General features: G+C 36.1%; 1 protein-coding gene across 2 annotated transcripts; it reads left to right on the forward strand.

The window, feature by feature from the left end:
- Nucleotides 1–2,101: 2,101 nt before the first annotated feature.
- Nucleotides 2,102–22,561, forward strand: AOR (Oxidoreductase, zinc-binding dehydrogenase family protein). 2 transcript variants are annotated; one of them, XM_089804848.1, is made up of 4 exons: nt 2,102–2,552; nt 3,644–3,967; nt 4,198–4,357; nt 22,064–22,561. In XM_089804848.1, exons 1-4 carry the CDS (start codon nt 2,226–2,228, stop codon nt 22,327–22,329), a joined length of 1,077 nt encoding a protein of 358 aa, XP_089660974.1. In that variant the 5' UTR covers nt 2,102–2,225; the 3' UTR covers nt 22,330–22,561. The 2 variants fall into 2 exon arrangements, with proteins under 2 accessions (XP_089660974.1, XP_089660973.1); XM_089804847.1 differs by having other exon boundaries at nt 2,108–2,552; nt 3,644–3,971; nt 4,202–4,357.
- The last annotated feature ends 1,502 nt before the right edge of the window (nt 22,562–24,063 follow it).

The following is a 24,063-nucleotide window of genomic DNA, read 5'->3' on the forward strand; positions in this document are numbered from 1 at the left end:
CTCCAACACTGTTTGATTGTGTTCTTTCTTCTTTTTTAGATCTTCAGTAGTTAGGGCTCCAGTAGAATTAGTATGCTCAACAAAAATGGTAGATTGTGCATGATTTTCAAGTCCTCCTAGGTGTAGCTTCATCAAACTTTGCCATGCAAGAAAGTTATCTCTATTAAGCTTGGGTACTTCTCTTTTCGACATCTTGATCTTTGTGTTTTTAGTACCCTCTAGTCCTCTTAAGTAGATGGCTCTGATACCAATTGTTGGAACTCTTTAGAATAACTGAGGAGACGGGGTGGGGCAGTGAATCAGTTATCCAAGGTCTAGATGTACAATTAAAACTTTTCACAACCCATATCCATAAAATATTTTTATCATGCATGCATCCAATAGATTATGCAATCACTTAAACTTGTAGGTTACTGTCAAATCAATTTGCAAAAATATAAACATGAAACATAACAGATTCAATAACACATTTGACACAATGATTTAACATGGAAACCCAATTTGGAAAAAACCACCAGTAATATGCTACCCATTCTCACTCTTTTGAAGTGATGCCCTATGAAAGGCCAACCCTATTAAATGTTACAATACACACTGTTAAATGTGACTCGGTTAAAAGATTTCAATCAACCTATTAGGAGTGAGTCTTGTTAGAGGACTTTAGATCATTCACTCAGAATGTCACCCAATTAAAGGATTTACGAATGACTATTAAATCAACCTTAATGCAAAGGATTTACTCTAGATCGATACAATGATTAGAGAGTAACAATAAGGCTTGATTTGATAACAATTTACAACTTCATTTGCAGATTACAAATTTTTGTTTCAGTCCTCCATTCTGCTTGGCTTTCACACTCTTCAGCTCCGATAGTTTGTTCAGCCTTCAAGCATGCACACCCTTAAGCCTTCTTGCTTTGTTTTTCAATGCAATCTCTTCTCTTAGGTTGTTGAATGAAGCAAATACCCTAGACTCCTTGCCTTCCTTAGGTTCTTGCACATCAACTCTTGCTTCTGACCAACGATCTCTATAAATAGAGAATTAAGATATTTTGTCATTCCAACCTCTATCATCCATTTTAGGGTTAGATTGGATTAGATAGGATTCAATGAATCTACCCCTCATTTCATTTCATTCCCTTCTAGAAACTTCTCCTTCAATCCTCTTTGAATTCACCTCAAAACGGTTCATCTTGAATTATGTGCCACTAGCTCATCAATCTTATCTTCCTCATACTTCACACAATCCAAAAAAATTAACTTGTCAGCTCAAATTCATCGAATTCTTGATCTTTCTCATAATGTTGACACTCAGTATTAATTAGCTTCTAATGCTCAACATATACTACATTGCTTGGCATCCACTGTCAAAACACTCGGTACAAACTAAATTTTACTGGTGCTCAGCATCAACCAAATTTCACTCGGCTTACACTAAAATTGACTTTGCTCAACTCCAACTCATTTTCTGTTTGGCTTGCACTAACTTTGCTCGGTACCTACTATCCACTTGGTCAAACTTGGTAGTCAAACTTCGCTTAACTTGTTCTTCTGAACTTAGTCAATGTGACCAACCTTTGCAACCTTATGTAGATTATCAATGCACTATAACATCACTGTCTTAATTGATCCTTGTACTATTTTTCATATCATAACTCAACTTTTCATCTAAGTGCTATTGTTAACTCTTTTGATAAAATATTCTTCATTAATCAAATAAATGATAGTACTTAAATCATTTAAGCAATTGTCTTACTAGCATGTAGCAGATTTGACATCAATGACAAAACAACGAGTGAAATACATTTATCATTTATCATACTTGTATCAATATGTTTTCAACATTTGATAATTTATTTTTTAAATCAAACTTTATGACTTTGGAAAATATCGTACGTTTGTTTGGCATAAATTATCGAGGCAAATGGGAACATTTAAGGCAGGACTAATAAAAGACTCTGAAAAAAACTATATTATAGATATTAAATAGTCGCAGTGTTATCGGTTGGGAAATAGAGTCTAACCTTTTTTAGTAAATTCGAGAAGTGTCCTCTGATTTTTTTCTGTTTTGGCCCTTTTGATTTTGTGTGGATGAAAGCCTAAAGTTGTGGAGACTAAGGTAAATACAACGTTGACACGTGGTAAGTATACAACATAGAACTGCCTCATCTGGTGCATTAAATGGATAGGGAGGCAGAGAGATCACATATGAATGTTATCAGAGTATGGAGGCAGCTGCCATTGCCATTGCAGGTATTCCTCCCCTTCTCCCAACCAGGCTCTCAAAAGGAAGATTAGCATTCGGAAATGTAAAGAGCAAGGGTAAACAAAAGAGTAGAATTTTAGTGTATGCAACTGCCAGTGGAGGAATGCAGAAGGCGTGGCTATACAAGGAATATGGAGGCGTAGATGTGTTGAAGTTTGAAGAAGAGGTGAGTGTGCCTGAGCCCACCTCAGATCAAATTCTCATCAAAGTTGGCGCTGCAGCACTCAATCCTGTTGATTTCAAGCGAAGGCAGGGCAAATTCAAGGCCACTGACTCTCCTCTTCCTGTATGTATGCGCATTCCCAATTCTTACCATCATCTAACAATTTCAGCATTCTGCCAGACTAATACATGCTCACTTTACTATGAAGCTCTTACAAACTTCTGTAAGAGGTTTTGCTTTGTGATGTCTTTCTAAATCGGAAATCCAGAAAGAAATAAAAGAAAGTGAACCCAATTGTAGCTAATTAAGTTGTATGCATATTTTTCAGCTCGATTAAGGAGGAGTTTACAATGAGTCGGTCAGAGAAAGCTGCCCAACAGTAAAAAACAAACAATATTTAAGTTGTTCATCTTTTAGTGCCTTGCATTTTTGGAAGAAGCTTCCCCAAAAAACCATCATCGGTTAACTAAAGAAGTGGAGATTTTTGTTTCAAAATTAGTGACCCATCTTGTTTTCTCCCCTGTTTCAAGTCTTAAAACTGATTTTTCACTATGCAGGGAACTGTTAACACAAATATGCATTTTTGGAAACTAGTAGTATTGCTCATTGACTTACGGGGTATCTTACAGAATAAACGTGAGTCAATGAAACCCACATTGCAGCCAAACAAATCTAAGCATATTATGAAGAAGGGTCCTGTATATTTAAGAAAATCTCACTCTGGGTTTTTCACCCTGAAAGTTGTACAATGTAGGATATTTTGAAGTCATTATTGTAGCAACCAGTTTCTATGATTAATCATTTCATCTTGAGTCTTGACCTTTTAATTTACATGTTGTAGATAACAGTATAATCATTAATCACTAAGACCCACATAGACCAGAGCAAATATAAAAAATGTGAAGTGTGAAGAAAAAGAACAAGTGGTGTTACAAAGTCCATCTCTTTGATCTTATGACCCTATTGTTATCTATAACCAGTTTGAATCATGATGGCAATTCCTGGTAATGAAAGTACTTAGAGTTGTTTGCAATAGAAAATTTGGAGACGTGTGCATGGTGTAGCTAATTTTTTGCCTCCCACATCTAAGTATACACAAGTCTTTTAGTTATATCTCTCAAGCAGGTTACTGGTTATTGGAAACATTGTTGGATCTTGTTTGTTGTTCTTCTATTGCAAGAGTTGTCTGAATGTGCCCTTTTGCATATATGCAGACAGTGCCAGGGTACGATGTTGCTGGGACTGTGGTAAAGGTAGGAAGTAGCGTGCAAGGGTTTAAGGAAGGTGACCAAGTATATGGAAACATTAATGAAAAGGCATTGGAATTCCCAAAGCAATATGGTTCACTTGCGGAGTACACAGCTGTTGAAGAGAAGCTTGTTGCTTTAAAACCAAAAAATTTAGATTTTGCTCAGGCAGCTAGTCTTCCTCTGGCCATTGAGACTGCTCATGAAGGCCTTGAAAGAGCAGGTTTTGGTCCTGGAAAGTCCATTCTTGTGTTGGGAGGTGCAGGTGGTGTGGGTAGCCTTGCCATACAGGCAAGTAATTGTTCTTGTGTTTAGATGATAACATTGTTGAGGCAAAAAGCGAAAAATAGATCAGAATATGTAAATAAGATTTCAGAAGCAAAAGAAATCACATTATTCAAAGTGATATCTTCTGAACTGAAATACATGAAACAGAGTTTTGAGAAATAGCATGTCATGTCACACTTGAGATAAACATCATTTCTAAAACTAGTAGATGCATATCTGTTCTTGTGAAGCAGTTAGCAAGGCAAGTCTTTGGAGCATCATTCATTGCAGCAACTTCAAGCACTGGGAAACTGGAATTTTTGAAGAGTTTGGGAGTTGATGCCGCAATCGACTACACTAAACAAAACTTTGAAGAATTGCCTGAGAAGTATGATGTTGTCTACGATGCAGTTGGTAAGTAAAATTAGAAGAAACAAACCAGAAACTCCTTATATTTCAAATGAACTTACTTAAAGAAGTTACAGTGGCTTCATTAAAAGATATATAGTCTAACAATAGCTTATATATTTGATTGTTTTTTCTTTTGGCAATTATATTCTATTAAGATCAATTTGCTTATGCTTTCCTAAAATGAAATATAACTGTCCTATATTGTCTGGATAAACTTTAATTTGCGATGATGGTAGGATTCAATATGTAGCTAAGAAACATCTATAAGCTTCTATAGCTGATCGTGTTTGCTATGCCATTGAGGACCATTTCAGCCTCCTTGCAAAGGGACATTAAACCATGATAAGGACTTCTGCTTGAGCCATTCCTAGAGACTCAACCTGTAAACACTAATAAGTTTCTATCCCTGAGAAAGCTGAATTTTGTTTATTGAGTTATGGAACTGTAGCAAAGTGGGTTAAACGGCTTGTTAAATTTCATTAGGTCGCATATCACAGAACAATTGCTGAGACTGAAGATTAACTGGTATTATTCTCTTGTTTGGATCCATTGGCATCTACTGTACTAAGGAGGGTAATCTGTATTAGAGCTCTAATCCACAATGTATCACACACTCATCCTGATAATTAATCACATCGTGTGATTCTGAATGCCAATGGTTTGAAAAATTCATGCACAGGTCTTATTCATAAGCTTTATTATATTTACAGTCATTAAGTTGAAATAAAGTCTATTTCAACTGAAGACTGGAAGTATAGTTTATTTCAACTGAAGAACTGGAAATAAAGTTTATTTGAACTTATGGACTGTGTAAAACTTAATATCTTCTGTCAAAACAGTCTTTTCTACAAGGTAGCCTAGCAACAACAAGAAAGAGTACAATTTTTTATGGCAACATACTCAATTGTTCCAGAAGCACACCATCACGAAAAATAAGTTCTCTTAAGGTACTTCTATGGAATTGCCAAATTATTGAAACTTTGAATTGTCAAATATTATTTGATTTTAACCATATTATGCATGAAATGAATGGTTAGTAAGATATAAAAAAAGATAAGATTATTGACAGTTAAAAAAGAACTCTAGTTTAACTGCTATTTGTTTTTTAAGATAGAATAATTAGGGTTTTCTATAAGGGACCTTACCCAAGATAGAAATAGGACAATACACATGAAACATAACAGCTCACCTAATAGCTATTATTGCGCTATGGATCATACAAGATTTGAAATTTTAAATATGATAAAGCCCAAAAATGAAAGCCACTATCACCCTATGAATAGTGCCACCATCAAAAGCTAATATGCCCCTCTTGTCAATGGGCCCTTGGTCTACTGGTGAAGTTGAATGGCTCACAAAGAGCTCACCAAGGATCAAGTCTTGCTGAGTGCAAAGCTCCGACATCATAAGGGATGAGGCTGGGATGGTGCCCCGGGTGATTTTGATGGCGTGGATTCCCCTCAGTCCTTGGCTCTAAGTCGAAGAGGTTTTAGGCACAAGTGGGACCGTATCGGGTTCCTAAAAAGTCTATGTGGTGGCCTTCGCTAGTTGGTAGCTCGTAGGCTTCGTGCCTCGTTAGGCTGCCTCACAGATTTGAACCCTCCATCAAAAAAAAAAATGCCCCTCATAATGAACAAATTCATTCACTTCAAGAAGCATGTAGAGCCAGTTACAAGCCCAAAATAAGGATTTACCAACATTAGAGGAACCTGAAATACTGAATCGCCATAAGCCAGAGATCACTTGAATACTGCCATAAGCCTATATTTCCATATGACATCCCATATCAAAACCCTAACTCTAGGAGCCAAGACACAAAATAGGAGAAATAGACAACACTATTCCAAGACCTCAAAATTAGGACATCAATGCCACTCAAAACAACAAGATTAAAGAAAGCAGGGCCTATTAAAACCTTTAGTTCACTACACAACAACTTATGCTAGATGAAGAAGTGTCTACCCTATCGACAAATTCCAAAATTGTAGATTCTCTAGGGCACTCAAATGTATCCTAAGGAGAATGTTCATCCACCTCTACAATTCACCTAAGTTGCCGATTCGGGTTCGAGGATAGATTTGGGTTCATGGATTTGGGCAAAAAAAAAAAATTTCCCATTTGGGTTCGTGGGTGGGTTCATGAGTGTGTATATATAAAAAAAAATTCGCATAACTGTAAAACTAACTTACTAAGTCAATTCATAGTATGAATATATCAATATTACTTGATTATTGATCAATGCCAAATGTCATAGATAAACATTAAATACTCACTCAGTAATCTTAATTTATGTTAATGTTGTAAATAAAATCATACATTGAATTACTAAAATGCAAAATGGAATTTCAAAGCATAGACTACTTCATCAGATTGATAGATAATAATTTAGTTTAATAAAGTTTGAAACATGGTGATAAATTAGTCAATGACAAATGTTTAATAGTTTATCGATAATCATAGACTCATAGTATCAAATATGCAAATGCCCTTCAAGGGCCAAATGGGTCATCAAAATATGAGGGATCAATGGCTTCATCCTCATCTATATCATTTTCCTCATCATTGAAACCGAAACCGGTTCCACTAGCCCCAAATGCAACCATATCCTCCTCGTCCTCCTCAATATCTAGCAAGGCAATTCTAGATATATCCTGGACGGTCATATCCAAGTCAAAAGTCTTGGGTGGTACATCCCACAACTCCTCTGGCCCCTTCTTATTTCCTGGATCCTTGCATGACAGGAGGTGCCAATTGTTGTGAATAAATACCAAGTCCTCTACTTTCTTCGAACCCAACCGATTATGCTTCACTGAGTGGATAAAGGAGTATGTACTCCAATTCCACTCAATTGCAAAAGAGCTCGCAACCTAGAGAGACAACCAACGCAATTTTAAAAAATGATAAATTGTAATCTTACAATGCAATAGGAATTTAAGAGTGCTAATTCGACAAGCTAAGTGGCCATAAGAAAAGGAAAAAAAACTTAAACGTACTTGTGACAAATCTTAATGGCAAGAGGTTGGAGGTACATGTAACTTTTCCCGTGTAAGTACCACCATCCAATGGCATCCATTTTGCTTTGGTCATTGATTGCGTCAAGGTCTACATTTTTACTTGAGACAAAATCTACAAACTCTCTCCTAACATTCGATGCCACATCAGGATCACTAAAGAGCCTGCTAAATGCCCTCTTATACCCAGTAGCAACCTCAGGATCTTTGTATGGTGCCACTCTACCAGGAATAAAAATATTTCACCGCTATAATACCTGAGAGAAAGTGCATATGCTAGGAGGTGTAAAGGTGTAGTCATCTTGTTCCAGTGATGTAGAACAATTTTCTTCACCTTATTGTACAAGGTATCCTTTGGATCCTGCTCTCTCCTTTGAATGACCTAAGATGTCACATGATGTACATGTAAGTTCTATTGATGTAGTGCTATTAACTTAATTAAAATAAAAAAGAAATATCTCTCAATAAACAAGGATAAAGTATTGTATACAAATTTAAACTTACTGATTTCATTCTTTGTAGCATGGAGCCCATGGCATCATATATGTCCCCCAAACAAGGCTTATCAGTGTTGGCATAATGAAGCATAGATATGATGGGCTCAGTGAGTTCTAATACATAGTCCACCCTATTCCAAAAATCATCACTCAAGATCATATCCTTTACAATTTTTGCCCTTTCTGTATCGGCTTGCTTCCATCCACCCCATTTGGTGCTAATAACCATTTGACACAATGCTTCTTTCACCCTCACAAGTCATCTAAGGACGATTGTGTGTGAAGCAAACCTTGTTTCAGCAACCTATTACCATGTTAATTCAAATTGTAAGTTAATATAACAACACATTTCAAATACCAAATATGTAAAGTATGACACAAAATGATAAATGAAGCTAAATAAAGTTTAAAATTTACCTTCAATAATTCCAAGTGGGAGAAAGTTCTGAAAATTGCTTGTGACATATGGTGGTTTGTCACAAACATTTGGATCTCCTCACCCTCCTCATACACTTTTTTCACCCATTCAATTTGGGTGCCAATTGCTTTCATCACCAAGTTCAAGGAGTGGGTGGTACATGGTGTCCAAAGTATATGCTCATATCGCACTTCTACCAAAGCACCTATAGCCTTACAAACTTTAGCATTGTCTGTTATTACTTGAACAACATTGTCAACTCCCACGGACTCTATGGATTCAATGAGAAGTTGGGCAATAAAATTTGCATCCTTTACTTGCCTTTCACAATCAACTGCCCTAAAAAACATTGCCCCCTTGGAGCAAACAACAATCACATTTATTAATAGACGGTTTTTGCAATCTTTTCATCCATTAGAGACAATGCTCAACCCTATTTGGATCCAAGAATCTCTTATTGGTTTGAGGAGGTTTTCTACATTCTTTCTCTCATTATGCAATATGGTGGTTTTCAATTTTTCATATCCAGGGGCTCGGTAACCACGAGGTGCTTCATTTATTGCTTGCACCATCTCTCTATAATAAAGTGATCTCACTAAATTGAATGAAACACCATTCGTAATGAGGCAACGCCCCACCTTTACGTTAGCAATTTCTCTCTTTTCATTTTGAAATGCCTTATCTAATGGACCTCTCTTGTGGGATGGGGGTGTTTCTATTTCATCTTCCTCCGTAGATGGGGTAGGTAGGAAGGGATGTGGTCTAGTGGTTGTTTGAGAGGGTGGTGTTGGTGGTTTTTGCTTTGATGTATCTTTTTTCCCCTTTGACACCAACCTATCAGCCTCTTGTTGTTCTTTTAACATGCCTGCTATTTGAGAAGCCGACAACCCCTTTTTACCTCCCTTTGGGGGCCTTTCATACATGCTAATCCCTTGATCTATTGGGCCTATCAAATGATGTTTAACCTAGTAATATGAGCTTCTATATTCGCTCCAACAAAAATTGCATCTCCATGTATCGCAAAAACAATCTCTACAACCTTTCTTCAAACTTGCAAAATGGCCATACCAAAATGAGAGAGAAAAATAAGAAAGAAAATGAGAGATTAGATGAATGAAAAGTACCTAATATGCCTTCCTTTAGGGTTTGAAGAAAAAAAATATTATAAACTCATTTTTAAATTTTTTTGGACCACTTTATGGCCCCACATGCGGCGGGTCTGGGTAGGTTCCCTGTTTGGGACTGTGGGTTTGCCTACGCGGACTCAGGTGAACCCATAGTCCCAAACAAGACCCTGCGCAGACCCGGGCAGACCCATAGTCCCAAATAGGGACCTTGCCCAGACCCGTAGTGGATCCGAGCTCGAATCCGAACCCGGACCCGAGCTCTAGGGTCCAAACCCGATAACTCAACAATTCACCAATCACTACAAACTATAAGGACGGTGTTGTTACTGGATGCTTTTAGCTTGCCATTACATTAGGTAACACAAAGGCCAATTAGGACCTTTGTCAAGTCACTGAAATAGGCGTGCACGATACATACCTTCTTCAGTCACTGACCTTATCAGGCACAAGCTCTATATTTTCTCCTCCTTTCGATCTTGATGTAGGCTTTAATTTAACATTCTCTTTGCCATGCACCAAACTTGTTGTTACCATTAGCATTCCTTCCAACTAGGCAAGGAGACCCATATGAAATAGCCTTGCTCGCATTGCTATATTAGGAACCCCAAGAGCCAATTTTTCCAAGAAATATTAATGTACCGTCTCCTTGGAATATGGAGGACCATTGCTAGCATTAGCATTCCTTCAAACTAGGCAAGGAGACCCATTTGAAACAACCATATTCACATTGCTGTATTAGGAACCCCAATAGTCAATTTTCCCAAGAAAGTTTTGTTGGAAGCATGAATGCTGATGATATTCCTATGGGGGAGTATTGTAGAAACATGATTAGATCATTATCATGATGATATGTTACATTCATGATTGTGTTTATCATTGATGTCAACATAATGGTTTTCTGTTGTATCTGACAGAAGAACATCAGAAAGATCAAGTTGGTACGGATAGATCGTTGAGTACTTTCAGTAGCGAGGTTAAAGGGAGATTATTCTATGTGTCTAGTATACATAGCTAACCTTAGAAGCATATGGCATTAAGTCTGGAAGAAGTTATGCAAGTTTTGATGAAGACTATTCTGAGATAAAGTTTACAGAGGCATGTCCTGGTAAACTTGTTATATCTTTTAGCAAAGTTATTATTTTGAGAAGTTGAAGTTACAAATGTGAAGAAGACATGTTGGTGATAACATGGACAAGCTCACTTGTCATAATGTTACGTGTACGGAAAGTTATTCAAGTTGCAAGGCGAAAGATTAATGTTATTGCTAAGTGTAACATGTTCTTAATGTGGTTCTACAATGATTAATTGAGGTGGTGTAATAGTGGACTCCGGGAATTGTTTTATGGATTCGATATAAAGGAAGGACATTTTCCTTTATCATGTAAGAAGTATGTATGAAGTGTGAATGAATGAATCTGAATGATTAAAGAGCAAAATGCGAAGATAAGCAGAGTTGAGCGAAAGTGAAGGAAACTTCATTGCCGAGGTTTTATTGTCTGATCTGAAGTTTGATACTTGGATTCGAGGTTCGTGACCTGGTTTACAAGCTCTTATAGTGATTGGTCAAATTGACAGGACAAAGGAAAGAAGTTACAGTGCAATACACACAATTATTCTACAAGGAATAATCGAGAGATTAGTTGGACAGTGAGTTTAGTGATCTTGCCCTAGAAGTTGTTTGAATAGTGGGTCCTTCTATCTTCTACAACTCCTAACAAGGTTGGAAAAACTCCTAATAGGGTTGGAATCTCCTAACAGGGATTCAAAGTCTCCTAACTAGGACTCATATGTACTAAATGTTGTAATAGAGTCCTAACAGGGTACATCCTCTAACAAGGAACATTTATATTAGTACATCATCTTGTGGGCATCATTCCCACCGGGGTTTTTTCTCTAATCAAGGGTTTCCCTAGTTAACATATCTGATGTAATTGTCTATGTGCATCTTGTTATGGTTACTGTTTACTTTGGTTGAATGGATAAGATTGTTTAAGGTTGATAAATGTTTTAATTATTGGATAAATATTTAAAGTTGATAATGTTTTAATAATTGTTTAAGCATGAATGTCGATGATGTTCCTATGGGGGAGTATTGTAGAAACATGATTAGATCATTATCATGATGATATGTTACATTTATGACTGTGTTTGTCATTGATGTCAGCATAGCAGTTTTATGTGGTATCTGACAAAAGAACAACGGAAAGATCAAGTTGGTATGGACAGATTGTTGAATACTTTCAGTAGCGAGGTTAAAGGGAGATTATACTATGTGTCTAGTATATGTAGCTAACCTCGGAAGCATATGACATTAAGTCTGGAAGAAGTTATGCAAGTTTTGGTGAAGACTGTTCTGAGATAAAGTTTATAGAGGCATGTTCTAGTAAACTTGTTATATTTCTTAAAAGAGTTATTATTCTGAGAAGCTGAAGATATAGATGTGAAGAGGACATGTTGGTGATGACGTAGACAAGCTCGCTCATCATAATGTTACATGTACGAAAAGTTATTCAAGTTGCAGGGCGAAAGATTAATGTTATCACTAAGTGTAACATATTCTTAATGTGGTCCTATAATAATTAATTGAGAAGGTGTAACAGCCGACTCAGGGAATTGTTTTATGGATTCAATATAAAGGAAAGGCATTTTCCTTTATCATGTAAGAAGTGTGTATGAAGTGTGAATGAATGAATGCGAATCATTGAAGAGCAGAATGAGAAGATAAGCAGAGCTAAGCAAAAGTGAAGGAAACTTCATTGCTGAGGTTTTATTGTGTGATCCGAAGTTTGATACTTGGATCCAAGGTTCGTGGCCTGGTCTACAAGGTCTGACAGTGATTGGTCCGATTGACAGGACAGAGGAAAGAAGTTATAGTACAGTACACAATTATTCTACAAGGAATAGTTGAGAGATCAATTAGACAATGAGCTCAGTGGTCTTGCCCTAGAAACTATTTGGATAGTGGGTCCTTCTATCTTCTACAACTCCTAACAGGGTTGGAATCTTCTAACAGGGATTCAAAGTCTCCTAACAGGGACTCATATGTACTAAATGTTGTAATTGGCTCCTAACAGGGTCCATCCTCTAACAAGAAATATTTATATTAGTACATCATCTTGTGGGCATCATTCCCATCGAAGTTTTCCCTCTGATCAAGGGTTTCCCTAGTTAACATATCTAGTGTAATTGTCTATGTGCATCTTGTTATGGTCACTATTTATTTTGGTTGAATGGATAAAATTTTTTAAGGTTGATAAATGTTTTAATTATTGGATAATTGATTCACCTCTCCCCCTCTCTCAATTATCTTGGTGGACTATTGTTTCTAACAAGTTTAACATATCATCTCCTTGGAATTGGAGGACCTTCACCACAAGACCATTCATCCCCAAGTATAGGCTTTACAAACTCTAATACCACATTTAACTTGCAAGGAAAATTAGAGCACTCATGCCCAGAGATATGCCCAAAGACACAACAAGGGATCTCACAAAACAACTCGCAAACAAATTACATTAATTATTTGAAGCTTACAACATATAGAAACTTGAATCACAGTCTATGAAACATGAAGACTTGTTTTGCCTCTGAAAAGAATTGTGCTTCAATTGAAATCGCGCACACACACACACACACACACATATGAGGAGAAAAGTGAATGTGTGTGTGCGTGTTGTTAGAATGTTTAGAATAACTGGGGGGGGGTGAATCAGTTATTCAAGGTCCATTGGTACCAATTGAACAATCAAACACCTAAACACTTTTTTGTTCTGCTTATTTATCTTGTTGCTCGGTCCCTATTGTAATCTCAATAACAATATTAACTAGTAGTTTACTATCCTAATATAACAAACTTGCTAAACATAAACATTTGAAATATAAAACACCGTAAAAACATTCAACACAAGTTTGACACTAGGATTTAACATGGAAACCCAAATTGGGAAAAACCACAAGCAACATGTCACCACTTTTTCACTCTTCTAAAGTGAGCCTTATTAGGAGTCAACCCTGTTAAAGGTTATAATACACATTGTTACATGTGGCATGGTTAGAGGATTTAATCATCTTGTTAAGAGTGACCTTGTCGGAGGACTTTAGAACATTCCATTAGAATGTCACCCTGTTAAAGGATTTACATAGACTGTTAATTCCTTAATGATTGTTAGGTTAACCTTTGATTAAAAGGATTTCAATACAAACCATTTACAATGATTAGAAAGAAAATAGTAGGGTTTGATATGCATGATTACAACTCACTTTTCGATTTCAGCTCTCTGTTCAGTTCATGTGATGATTCCCTAATAAGCCTTCCTTGTCACCTATGTCCTTGATTTGCTTGGCAACCCTTCAAGAAATCACTCTTCTCTTCACAACAAACTTAAGCCTTCTACTTAGATTTTCTTATCAACCTCAGTAGCTTTTTCCATCTCATTGGAAATCTTTCAAACACACACATCTTCTTTGCTTTCTTCTCTTCTTCGCATCTCTTTCTCACATTGAAAATTTGCCTTTGTGCTTCCTTAAATAGATAATTCTAGTCCTTTGTCATTTCTCCCAATCACTGTAGATCTTAGGGTTTGCAATCTGATACAACAAATTCATTGTATATGTTCATCTCTTCTTCTTTTCTAGAAACTTCTCATAGAATCTGTTCATTAGGTATCTTACCTAATCCTCTCCTTGAATTAAACGATCCAACATGTCAACCCTTATCTTCAACACACTTTCCATATCTCAAGAAATCAAATGAGTCAGCTGGAATTCATGATTTCTCATTCGCATTCAAAATACTAACACTCGATCATCACTTGATCACTCGCTTGACACTTACATTGTTTACTCAGTCGATATTGATCCTTGGCCAACACCAAGTTTCACTCGGCTTGTATTGGTGCTCGGCTTGCTCTATTCTGTCGCTCGGTCGACACTAGCATCCCTCGGCATAAACTTCAAGTTCCTTAATCTTCTGCTGCATTCCTTGGTCAAGCTTATGCAATCTGCCAGTCTCTTCTCATGTCTTCATAATGTAAACAATCAAATTATCTTGTCAAAGTCTAGCTAATTAAATGTCCATTGTAGCTTTCTTGTCATAACTCAACCTTTCCTCTAGGTGCTTTTGTTCTGAGAAACTTCTCAAATCCTCTTGATCAATCAAATAGATATAACATTTAGATCAGATAGCAACATGTCTCATTAGTAGATTTGATATCAATGACAACACAACAATTGTTTCAATTGTAGTTTCCAACAATATGTATATGAGTGTGTACACACACACATATGCATGAGGAGAAAAGTGATTAGTCACAAGGAGGAAAGTGAATAGTCATTTCAAATTTGAATTGAAAAGTTGGAAGGAAATTCAACACCCACAAACAATTCAAATTTAATTTAAAAATTTATTTTTTATTTTAATGTATTTTCTATGCTGGACAGCTCCTGACAGCTCCAAAAAACATCCTAGTTGCTCCAGATTGCTCCTAACAACTCCAAATCTAGCTCTAGAAACTTTGTAGATTGCATCTAGATCACTAATTTTGACTTTTGACAACTCCTAACAGCTCCCAAAACCTCTTGAATACTCTTGATGGCTCTTGATTGCTCATGATGACTAAATCCAAATGAAACCAAAACTGTAACTAGCCTAATGACTTTTTATAGCTCCTAATTACTCCTGATGGCTCTTTATTGTTCCTGATGATTGAATCCAATCAAAACCAAAATTGTAATCAACTCAAATTCATTTTTTATGATGGGGTTGCACACACACCCAAATGCTCCTACATCAAACACCCCAAGTAGAGAATGATTCATGAGAATGAACTCATGATCATTTGGGAAAAATGGAATTGGAATTCTATACTCAGCTAGCTCATTTGCCTTCAACCATGATGCCTCCTTATGTGTTCTATCCTTCCATTGAACTAAACACTCCATCGATTCCTTTCCTTGTGTTTCCTTCGCAACTCTAGAATCAACAATAGCATCCATGTTCTCATCTTTATTTTCAGGCAATTGATCATTCTGTTTTGGTTAATGATCTCCTTTTGTTGGTAGATGTGTTGTTGTACCAGTCTTTCCCTCATAATGGTTATACAAATCATTGACATTGAATATAGGTGAGATATTATCAATATCCTCCCAAAGGTTAACATCATAGACATTAGCTGAAAACATCCTCAAGATCCAACATGGACCTATCTTCTTCCATTTTAGTTTATTATAGGCTCCCCATTGAAACCTTTCTTTTCTCAGATGAACCCAAACTAGCTCACCAATGTGAGATTCTTGCTTTCTTCTATGAATATCAGCATAGTTTTTGTACTTGACAACACTCTTCTCCAATTTCTCCTTCACTTTTTTTCTGCAAATCTCTGATATATTTTGATATATGGCTATTTGCAGCAGCGACACTCCTCTACAAGTTCCCAGAGACAAAACAGAGCTTCTACCCATCTGCAGGCATATCCTTTTGTGACTGATTTCTTTCTGCCTAGAAAGGACTCCTAGTCTTTTTATTGGCCTTCTCTCTGTTGCTATGTTTTTCTTGTTTTATTGTATGCTTTAGTTTTCGGACACCGTTGGGTGCTACTGCTGTTGCCAGCCTCGTTGTTGTAATCCTCCAGTCCCATAGACCTTTTGGTGGTCTTTTGTTGGACATTAATATCATTATCTTATCAGCTAAAACACTATTCCTCACTATATCTGCACTATCACTGAGTTCATTTGTGCCCTTTGGGCTATCCATAGACAATATTGAATAGACTCTTTCTTGCTCTTTTATTGATTGAATAATTATAGGCAAATTCAGCCTGTGGCAATGTTAAATCTCACTGATTTGGTTTGCCATGAACCAAATACCACAACAAATCACTCAAACCTTTGTTTACAACTTTAGTTTGGCCATCCATTTGTGGATGGTATGTTTAACTGAAACCCAATTGTGTGCCTAACTTCTTCCACAATGTCTGTCAGAAATGACCTACAAACTTCATATCCCGACCTAGAAACAATTCTTTTAGGCAAACCATGCAGCCGAACTACCTCTATGAAAAACAAATTTGCAATATGGGAAGCATCACTAGTCTTCTGACATGGAATAAAATGAGCCATTATAGAAACTTTGTTGACTACAAAGTTGAATCATTACCTCTTTGTGTTCGAGGCAACTCCAAAACAAAATCCATAATAATTTTTTCACATGGCTTCTAAAGTATAGGAAGTGGCTGATACAACTTAATGTCTCTACTTCTTGAGTGCTTGTACAATTGCATAAAATTCTTAATCATCTACAAAATATTTTAGTTTTGCTTCATTCAACTTCTTGCTGAAATATGCTATTGGTCTGTCCTCTTGACTGAGAACTCCTATTGCTATTCTACTCACATCATAGTCAACTTGGAATACTTTTTCAAAGTCTAGTAGTGTGAACACTGGTTATTCTGTCACTTTATTCTTCAACTACTGTCCACTTGAATTCTTACCTTACTTCCTTCACTGTTTCCATTATGTGAGCACATATCCCACTGAAATTTCTTATGAATTTTCTATAGAAGCTTTCCAACCCTTGAAAACTCCAGGCTTCAAACATACTTTTTGCTGATAACCAATAAACAATGGCCTTCACTTTTTTGGGGTCCATTTTCAGCCCTTCTTCTGAAACTACAAATCCCAAATAAACTAATTCCTTTCTCACCAAAGTAGAGTTTTTTAGAATCACAATTAGTTTTTCCTCTTCCAATTTTTGCAATACCATCCTAATATGCTCCGACTATTCTTCCTTAGTTTGATGAAATTTAAAATATTATCAAGATATAGAATAACAAACTTACTAAGATAAGGCTTTAAGAAATGATTCATCAATCGTACGAATGTGCTAGGTCCATTTGTCAATCCAAATGTTATGACCAACCATTCATACACTCTATCTTTTGTCTTGAATGATGTTTTCCATTCATCTCCTTGTGAAATACCTTGCCCTACTCAAATAATGCATTAAATCATCCATTCTGGGTATTAGAGATTTGTATTTAATGGTGATCTTATCAATTGCTCTGCAATCGGTGCATATCCTCCATTCACCTCCTTTCTTTAGTGCCAATACTGCTTGTACAACACATGGATTGACATTTTCACTAATCATCCCTTTGTCCTGTAACCCTTTGACTTGTCTATTATCTCTTCATTTTTCTGAGGTGTCATTCTATGTGGTGTCTTATTTGGCAAACTCGAGTCTGTAATTAAATGCATAAAATGATTGATTTCTCTTTCTGGTGGAACTTCATCTGGTAACTCTTTCATCATTATCATCTAGCAATTCTTTTAATCTTTATCTTTGCATATTCATCAATCAACTCTTGGATTTCTATGGACAAGTTTTCCTCTTTGCTTGCTGCCCGTTGTGCGCAGGTGGAAAACAAAAGCAAAACAAGTTCCCTCTTTCTTCAAGTCTTTCAAGAATCTTTTTGCAACAACTAAATAAACTCTTGAACTTCTTCAACATCATCTTCTTTACCCTTCATGGGACTAAATATAGATTGTTGTCCATCCTTCTTGATGGTATATATATTATGTTTTCTAGCATGAACAACCTGCCTGTAAGATGTGTCATGCATCTATTAAAATTTAATCACATACTATTTCATCCTTATAGTTACCAACTTTGGAAATTGACAACATTTTTCTCTTACCAGCAATTGACACTCGTTTTGAACTCATTGAACTTTGTATGGGTTCGGGTGTTTTAAGCGTTTTGGCTTTGATTTTCCTTACCATCTTTTCAGTCACAATGTTGTTTATCCTACCACTATCTACAATCACTTTAGAACATTTTCCACCGGACTTACATCTGGTTCAAAACAAATTTCTCCTTTGAACTGCTTCAACTTCTACCATTTTTAGTTTTACCAAAATCTGTACCATCATTAAAATTCTCCATCCTATGGATTGTTTCCTTTTTTTGAAGTTTCTTCAACTTCCTCTTCCACTTAAGCCACATGAACTCTGGCCTCTTTTCTTTCTCTTCCAGTAGCATGTAGCAGTGAAGTCTCGTTCTCTTCCACTTCCAAAATTTCCACATTCTCTGAAGGACTCTCCTCTTCTTGAAATTTCCTCCACCTCCCATTTCTTGAGTGTATGAACTCACTTGAGAGGTAACCACTTCATCTTGTTTGGCATTATTTCCTCTTCCTTCACTATTCCAACTCTACAATGTGTATTTTTGCCTCTTCCTCTATTATTCTTCTCTTGTTTTCTTTTCAACTTCTCTTCAACTTTGAAAGCATATTGATAGCCTCTTCAATATTATATAACCTTAATAAACTATTTTTATCTTGTATTGACATACATAGACCATTCAAATACCTTCAAACTTGCTCTACATCATCTTCAGTGTTGTTTGCTTGTATGCTTAATCGATAGAATTGTTCTTTGTACTCTTGACATTGTCTCTTTGTCTCAAATTCTGCAACTTTCGCAACAAACTTATATGGTAGTCTTCTGGAAGAAATTTTGCCTTCAACTTTGTTACTATTCTATCCACTGATTTTATTTTATCTTTGTCTCTTCATTGTCTATTAGTTTGCAAATAATCCCACCAAAGGGATGCATGACCCTTTCAATCTCATATGTGCATACTTCAACATTTTACCTTCTCCTATACATTCAAATTCAAAATATTTCTCCATTTCAGGGACCCAATCCAATAATTCATCTAGATTCAGATTACCATTATATTTTGGAGGCTTAAACTAGGATCTAGTGTTTACTCTGGTTATGGATTGAATAAACCTTTTCTCTTCTTGGTCACATCCACGTTGAGTTTCTTATTCCAGCACCTCAACCTATTGATCTTCCTCATCACTTAGAACCTATTGATCTTCCTCATCACTTACATCTTTAACATGAATACCTCTATACTGTGATGTTTCAAGGCTTCCAACTTGGCTGTTATTCCTCTCAACATCTCCATCATGACAGTGTATGCACCTATTCCTACCACATCCTCCTTGTGTCATTTCATGAAGTTCTCTGCAGTTGCAAGTCTTCTCTTTTTCTCTTCCTACCCACAGTAGAATCTCCTTCAGAACTTCTTTGTTTCTGACACCTTCAATTCTCTTCAAACCTGCTCTGATACCACTTGGAGTAGTCGTGCTTGAGGATATGCCCAAACACACAGAAATAAATCTCACATAACAACTGACAAATAAATTGCAAAAATTATTTGAATTTTACTGCACACAGAAACTTGAATTACAACCTATGATACATGAGGAAATATTTTCCCTCCAAAAAGAACTCTCTCTCTCTCTCTCTCTCTCTCTCTCTCTCTCTCTCTATATATATATATATATATATGGACCCACACACACATGAGATTAGCTGTGCTGGATAGCTCCAAATAACCTTCTGATTGCTCCAGATTGCTCTTGAAAAATCAAAAAAATCTTGTTCTAAAAATCTTCCAGATTGCATCTGGATTGCTGCTCCTGATATCTCCTAACAACTGTTGAAACCTCATGGTTGCTCCTGATAACTGAGTCCATACAAAACCAAAACTGTAACTAGCCCGATGACTCCTGACAGCTTGTGATACTTTCTAATTATTCCTAATGGCTCTTAATTGTTATTGCTGATTGAATCCAAACAAAACCAGAACTGTTATTAACTATAAAATTAATTTTTTTATGATGAGGATTGCAGATACACCTAGATACTTTTGCCTAAAAAATGAAGTGCAAGCATTGATAAATAAACTACTCCTTTTGAGTGAGAATCTGCCATTTTTCACTTTTGACCTACATGCTGTGCTGAAGGACCTTGAGAAAATTCATGATATAAAGCATCCCAAACAAGCAATGAAGAAAAATCTGCAAAGCAAATCAAAACCAAAAATTTCTAACTAGCAAAATTATAATCCCTTTGCATGGCACCTCACAGATCTTAATAAATGTAATCCGTACTTTACATTCAAAGCTGTCACAACAATTCACTCTTATTTCTCACACATTCACAGAAGTCACTTGTTGAACCCCACCACCTTAGAAAAAATCCAGTATATCATTTGAGATAACCTAAGGTGGCATATATTTTAAATGGTCCTTCAATTCCACCCTTGCTTTTCACAAATGACTAAAATTCCTATAATTGAAGCTTGATCCACATCATAGTTGGCCAAAAGATCTGTACATGGTTCATTTTCACTTGCAAAGCTGACAACAGAGCTCCTGGAACTTGGCTTCAAACACCTTACCTCTCTTACATAATGATTCAATTTCCAATTTCAATTCTCTTTCTTTCTAATGCATTTATCATCACCCTTGAAATACCCTCCATAATCAATTTTTTCATTTTATGGGGCAGCTGACAAACCTGCCACTAAAGCTTCCCATTCATTTTCATTATCCATCTTGATCCGTGAAATCAGATCCTCCATGCATGAGCTTTCCTTCATCTCTTAGAGTGAAGCCTCCTTCGGCATGGATTGAAGGATTATCAGTCATCATCAAAATTCAAATTAGTATGTTGTTTAGGGAGAAATCCACTTTTTGCATTCCTCTTGATTATTCAGTTGTCTTCTTCACCCTCTTATTCCTGTTTGATTTTCTGACCCTTGAATGGTAAGTTCAAGGGCTACTTGATAAGAATGTAGCCATCTTTATATTTTCTGAGAATGCAGTTGATCGACTGATAATACACACAATATTTTCCTATATTACTTAAAATTCGTTTTTGATAAATACTTTTGTTTCTTTGAGTATTTTTTTTTCTTCATAAACGATTAAAAATACATCTTTATTTGAGTGTTGCTTCTAGATCCCAAGAAAATAATACTTCCAGATATATCTGTGCGTATAATATGCATTTGCATAATTTATTGTTGTGGACATTCTTTTCCTGCGATCTTCACTTACTCTACTTACTATTTCTTGTGACCTATGTTTTGCAGTTGTGGATTAAAATAATTTTCATTTGGCTCTCATTTTGAATTTTAATTTATGCTGGAAAACCAAAGTTGAAGATGTAGATCCAAAGAGCAATTTATGATCAATCTCATGGTTTGAGAAAAAAACATTTTGACCGAACTATTGGAAGTTAAGTTGGAAAGCATTTAATACTTTCCCTCAGCTATATAGTATGTTGCCTCATGCTGAAACTGTCACATGGCTTTCTGAGTCACTAATTACTGCTGGACTCAATGATATAGATTGTTCTTGACATCCTACAACTTGGAAGTATCAAATGTTCCCATAGCTGCTTCTCTTCTCAACACAAGTATTAGTTATTTGTAATGATCAATTGCTATTAGTAAGTTGTCTGATGCCCACCTGATATTGTTCTTCATTCTTTCAATGTTTAAAACTTAATTTTTGCCTTCCTATCATTATATATATTATTGAATTTTTTATCCAAAAGACATTTTAAGGCCCATAGCCCATACCAATCCGAACACTTTTGGAACCTTCTTTATAAAACAGTCAGATATCATTTTGTTTTCCAGGCAGAAATTACCCATTTGTAAATAGGTGGAGTAGTCACTAGAATAAATATTTCTATTTGCCAAATTTCCTTAAATTTCTTAGATAAATTTGATAAAGAAAATTATTTCCCTCTTAATGGAAGTACTTATATATACTGTTTGGAAATAAATGCAGGACAATGTGACAAGGCAGTTAAGGTTGTAAAGGAAGGAGGCAGCGTTGTTGTTTTGACTGGCGCCGTAGTACCACCAGGTTTCAGATTCGTAGTGACTTCCAATGGTTCAGTACTTTCCAAAATGAATCCATATCTAGAAAGTGGAAAGGTGAAGCCTGTTATTGACCCAAAAGGCCCCTTTCCCTTCTCTCAAGTTGTGGAAGCTTTCTCCCACCTTGAAACATGTAGAGCAACTGGAAAAGTAGTAGTTTCTCCCATTCCTTGAGACAATGGGAACACTGGGTTTCCTTTCTAAATTTTGGTTTCTCATTGGACATTTTTCATTTATTGAAGTAGAAATTCTTCTGCAATTATGTAAAGAATTAATCTAATCATTCATAGCTGGATGAAAGCTGAATAATATAGGTATGCTTGAATTATAGTACTGCCATATTCATCTAAAATCTGAATTCTCCTAGTGTATCTATGGAAGGGAATATGATTGTCAGTTTTTCCCAGCATTTGTACACCAATTTGTTCATCTAAAATTAAAAAATAAGTTTTTTTTTTAAGAAAGGTGTATATCACTATGTATAAAGTAGCTTTACACATATTCACACAATGTGTGAAAAAAGTCATGCCCCTAAAGTTCATATTGGAGTGGGACAATAGCATAGAATATTAAAGCATATAACAAACAAACATCATTAAAACATAAAACATATAAACATCAATTGCTAGGCTAGAAGAGAAAGGCGGTAGGAGTAGGTTTCCAATCATTCGCTTTGCCCATACAATAGTGGGGTTTGAGGTGACAACAGGAAGTTCCTAACCATTAATATCATTATTTAATATTAACATTTTTATCGATTTTCTTCAGTAGCAACATGTACAAGAATAGCAAGAGTTAGTTGATGAAACTTGTTGGCATTAGGCCAGCTTGCATTTCCAATGCCAAGAGGTGAGGAAGAAGAAGAGGCAGTGTCTAGCACACTGCAATCAGCTTTACTAAACCCAATATCATCTTGTAGGAGGGGAATCCCGAGAGTGAGACAATGTCCTCAAAGATGCCATTGATACAAATACTGGAGCTAGGATTTGGAGGAACCTCGCAACAGCACAAAGGGTATTGACCTAGTGATCCACTAACATATTTAGGTGAGAAACCTTAGTTGTAATTTTATTTGTTTGTACTTGAATTTGTAATAATAAATTAGAACAAAATCATAGCTTAGTGTAGAGGAAAAGCTTGCAACCAACAGTACAAATAGAGAAAATAGCAGTATTTGTCTTCCTAGATGTTAAAAAAATCTCCAACCTAAAAGTACGTCAAATCGTACCATACTTGAAAGAAATGCAAGGCCAATCCCTCAATAACATCATATTCCAAGTAAAAGGCTCTGGTTTAAAAGCTTCAAAAAAAATCAGTAGTCAGGTCCAAACATGTTGAGCCTTAGGACAATACTAGAACAGATGTTTCAAAGACTCTCAATTGCCACATAACTAAAATTGAGTGATTGGAATAACTCGGAATTTGGAACCAATGGGAAACATTGAATAACATTGCAAGAGAAACATAGGGGCCTACTTTGGCTTAGGTACAACAAGCTAGATTACGTGAAACTTGCGTTGCCAGACTAATACCAAATATTACAAATCCTATTGTTGACCAAGAGGTGAGGAAGAAAAAGAGGCATTGTCTAGCATGCTTCAATCAGCTTTACCAAACCCAATATTGTCTTGTAGGAGGGGAATCCCGAGAGTGAGACAATGTCCTCAAAGATGCCATTGATACAAATACTGGAGCTAGGATTTGGAGGGACCTGGCAATAGCACAAAAGGTATTGACCTAGTGATCCACTAACATATTTAGGTGAGAAACCTTAGTTGTAATTTTATTTGTTTGCACTTGAATTTGTAATAACAAATTAGAACAAAATCATAGCTTAGTGTAGAGGAAAAGCTTGCAACCAACCGTACAACTAGAGAAAATAGCAGTATTTGTCTTCCTAGATGCTAA

This window comes from Cupressus sempervirens, chromosome 10, assembly GCF_028749045.1.
Source record: "Cupressus sempervirens isolate cs-2001-9-10 chromosome 10, ASM2874904v1, whole genome shotgun sequence".
NCBI lineage: Eukaryota > Viridiplantae > Streptophyta > Pinopsida > Cupressales > Cupressaceae > Cupressus > Cupressus sempervirens.

Bases quoted from the DNA above. Each gene is read 5' to 3' on its own strand.
- AOR (XM_089804848.1), top strand. From the start codon at position 2,226: ATGGAGGCAGCTGCCATTGCCATTGCAGGTATTCCTCCCCTTCTCCCA. The intron at 2,553-3,643 runs GTATGTATGCGC...GCATATATGCAG, and splicing joins CCACTGACTCTCCTCTTCCT to ACAGTGCCAGGGTACGATGT. The intron at 4,358-22,063 runs GTAAGTAAAATT...AAATAAATGCAG, and splicing joins TGTTGTCTACGATGCAGTTG to GACAATGTGACAAGGCAGTT.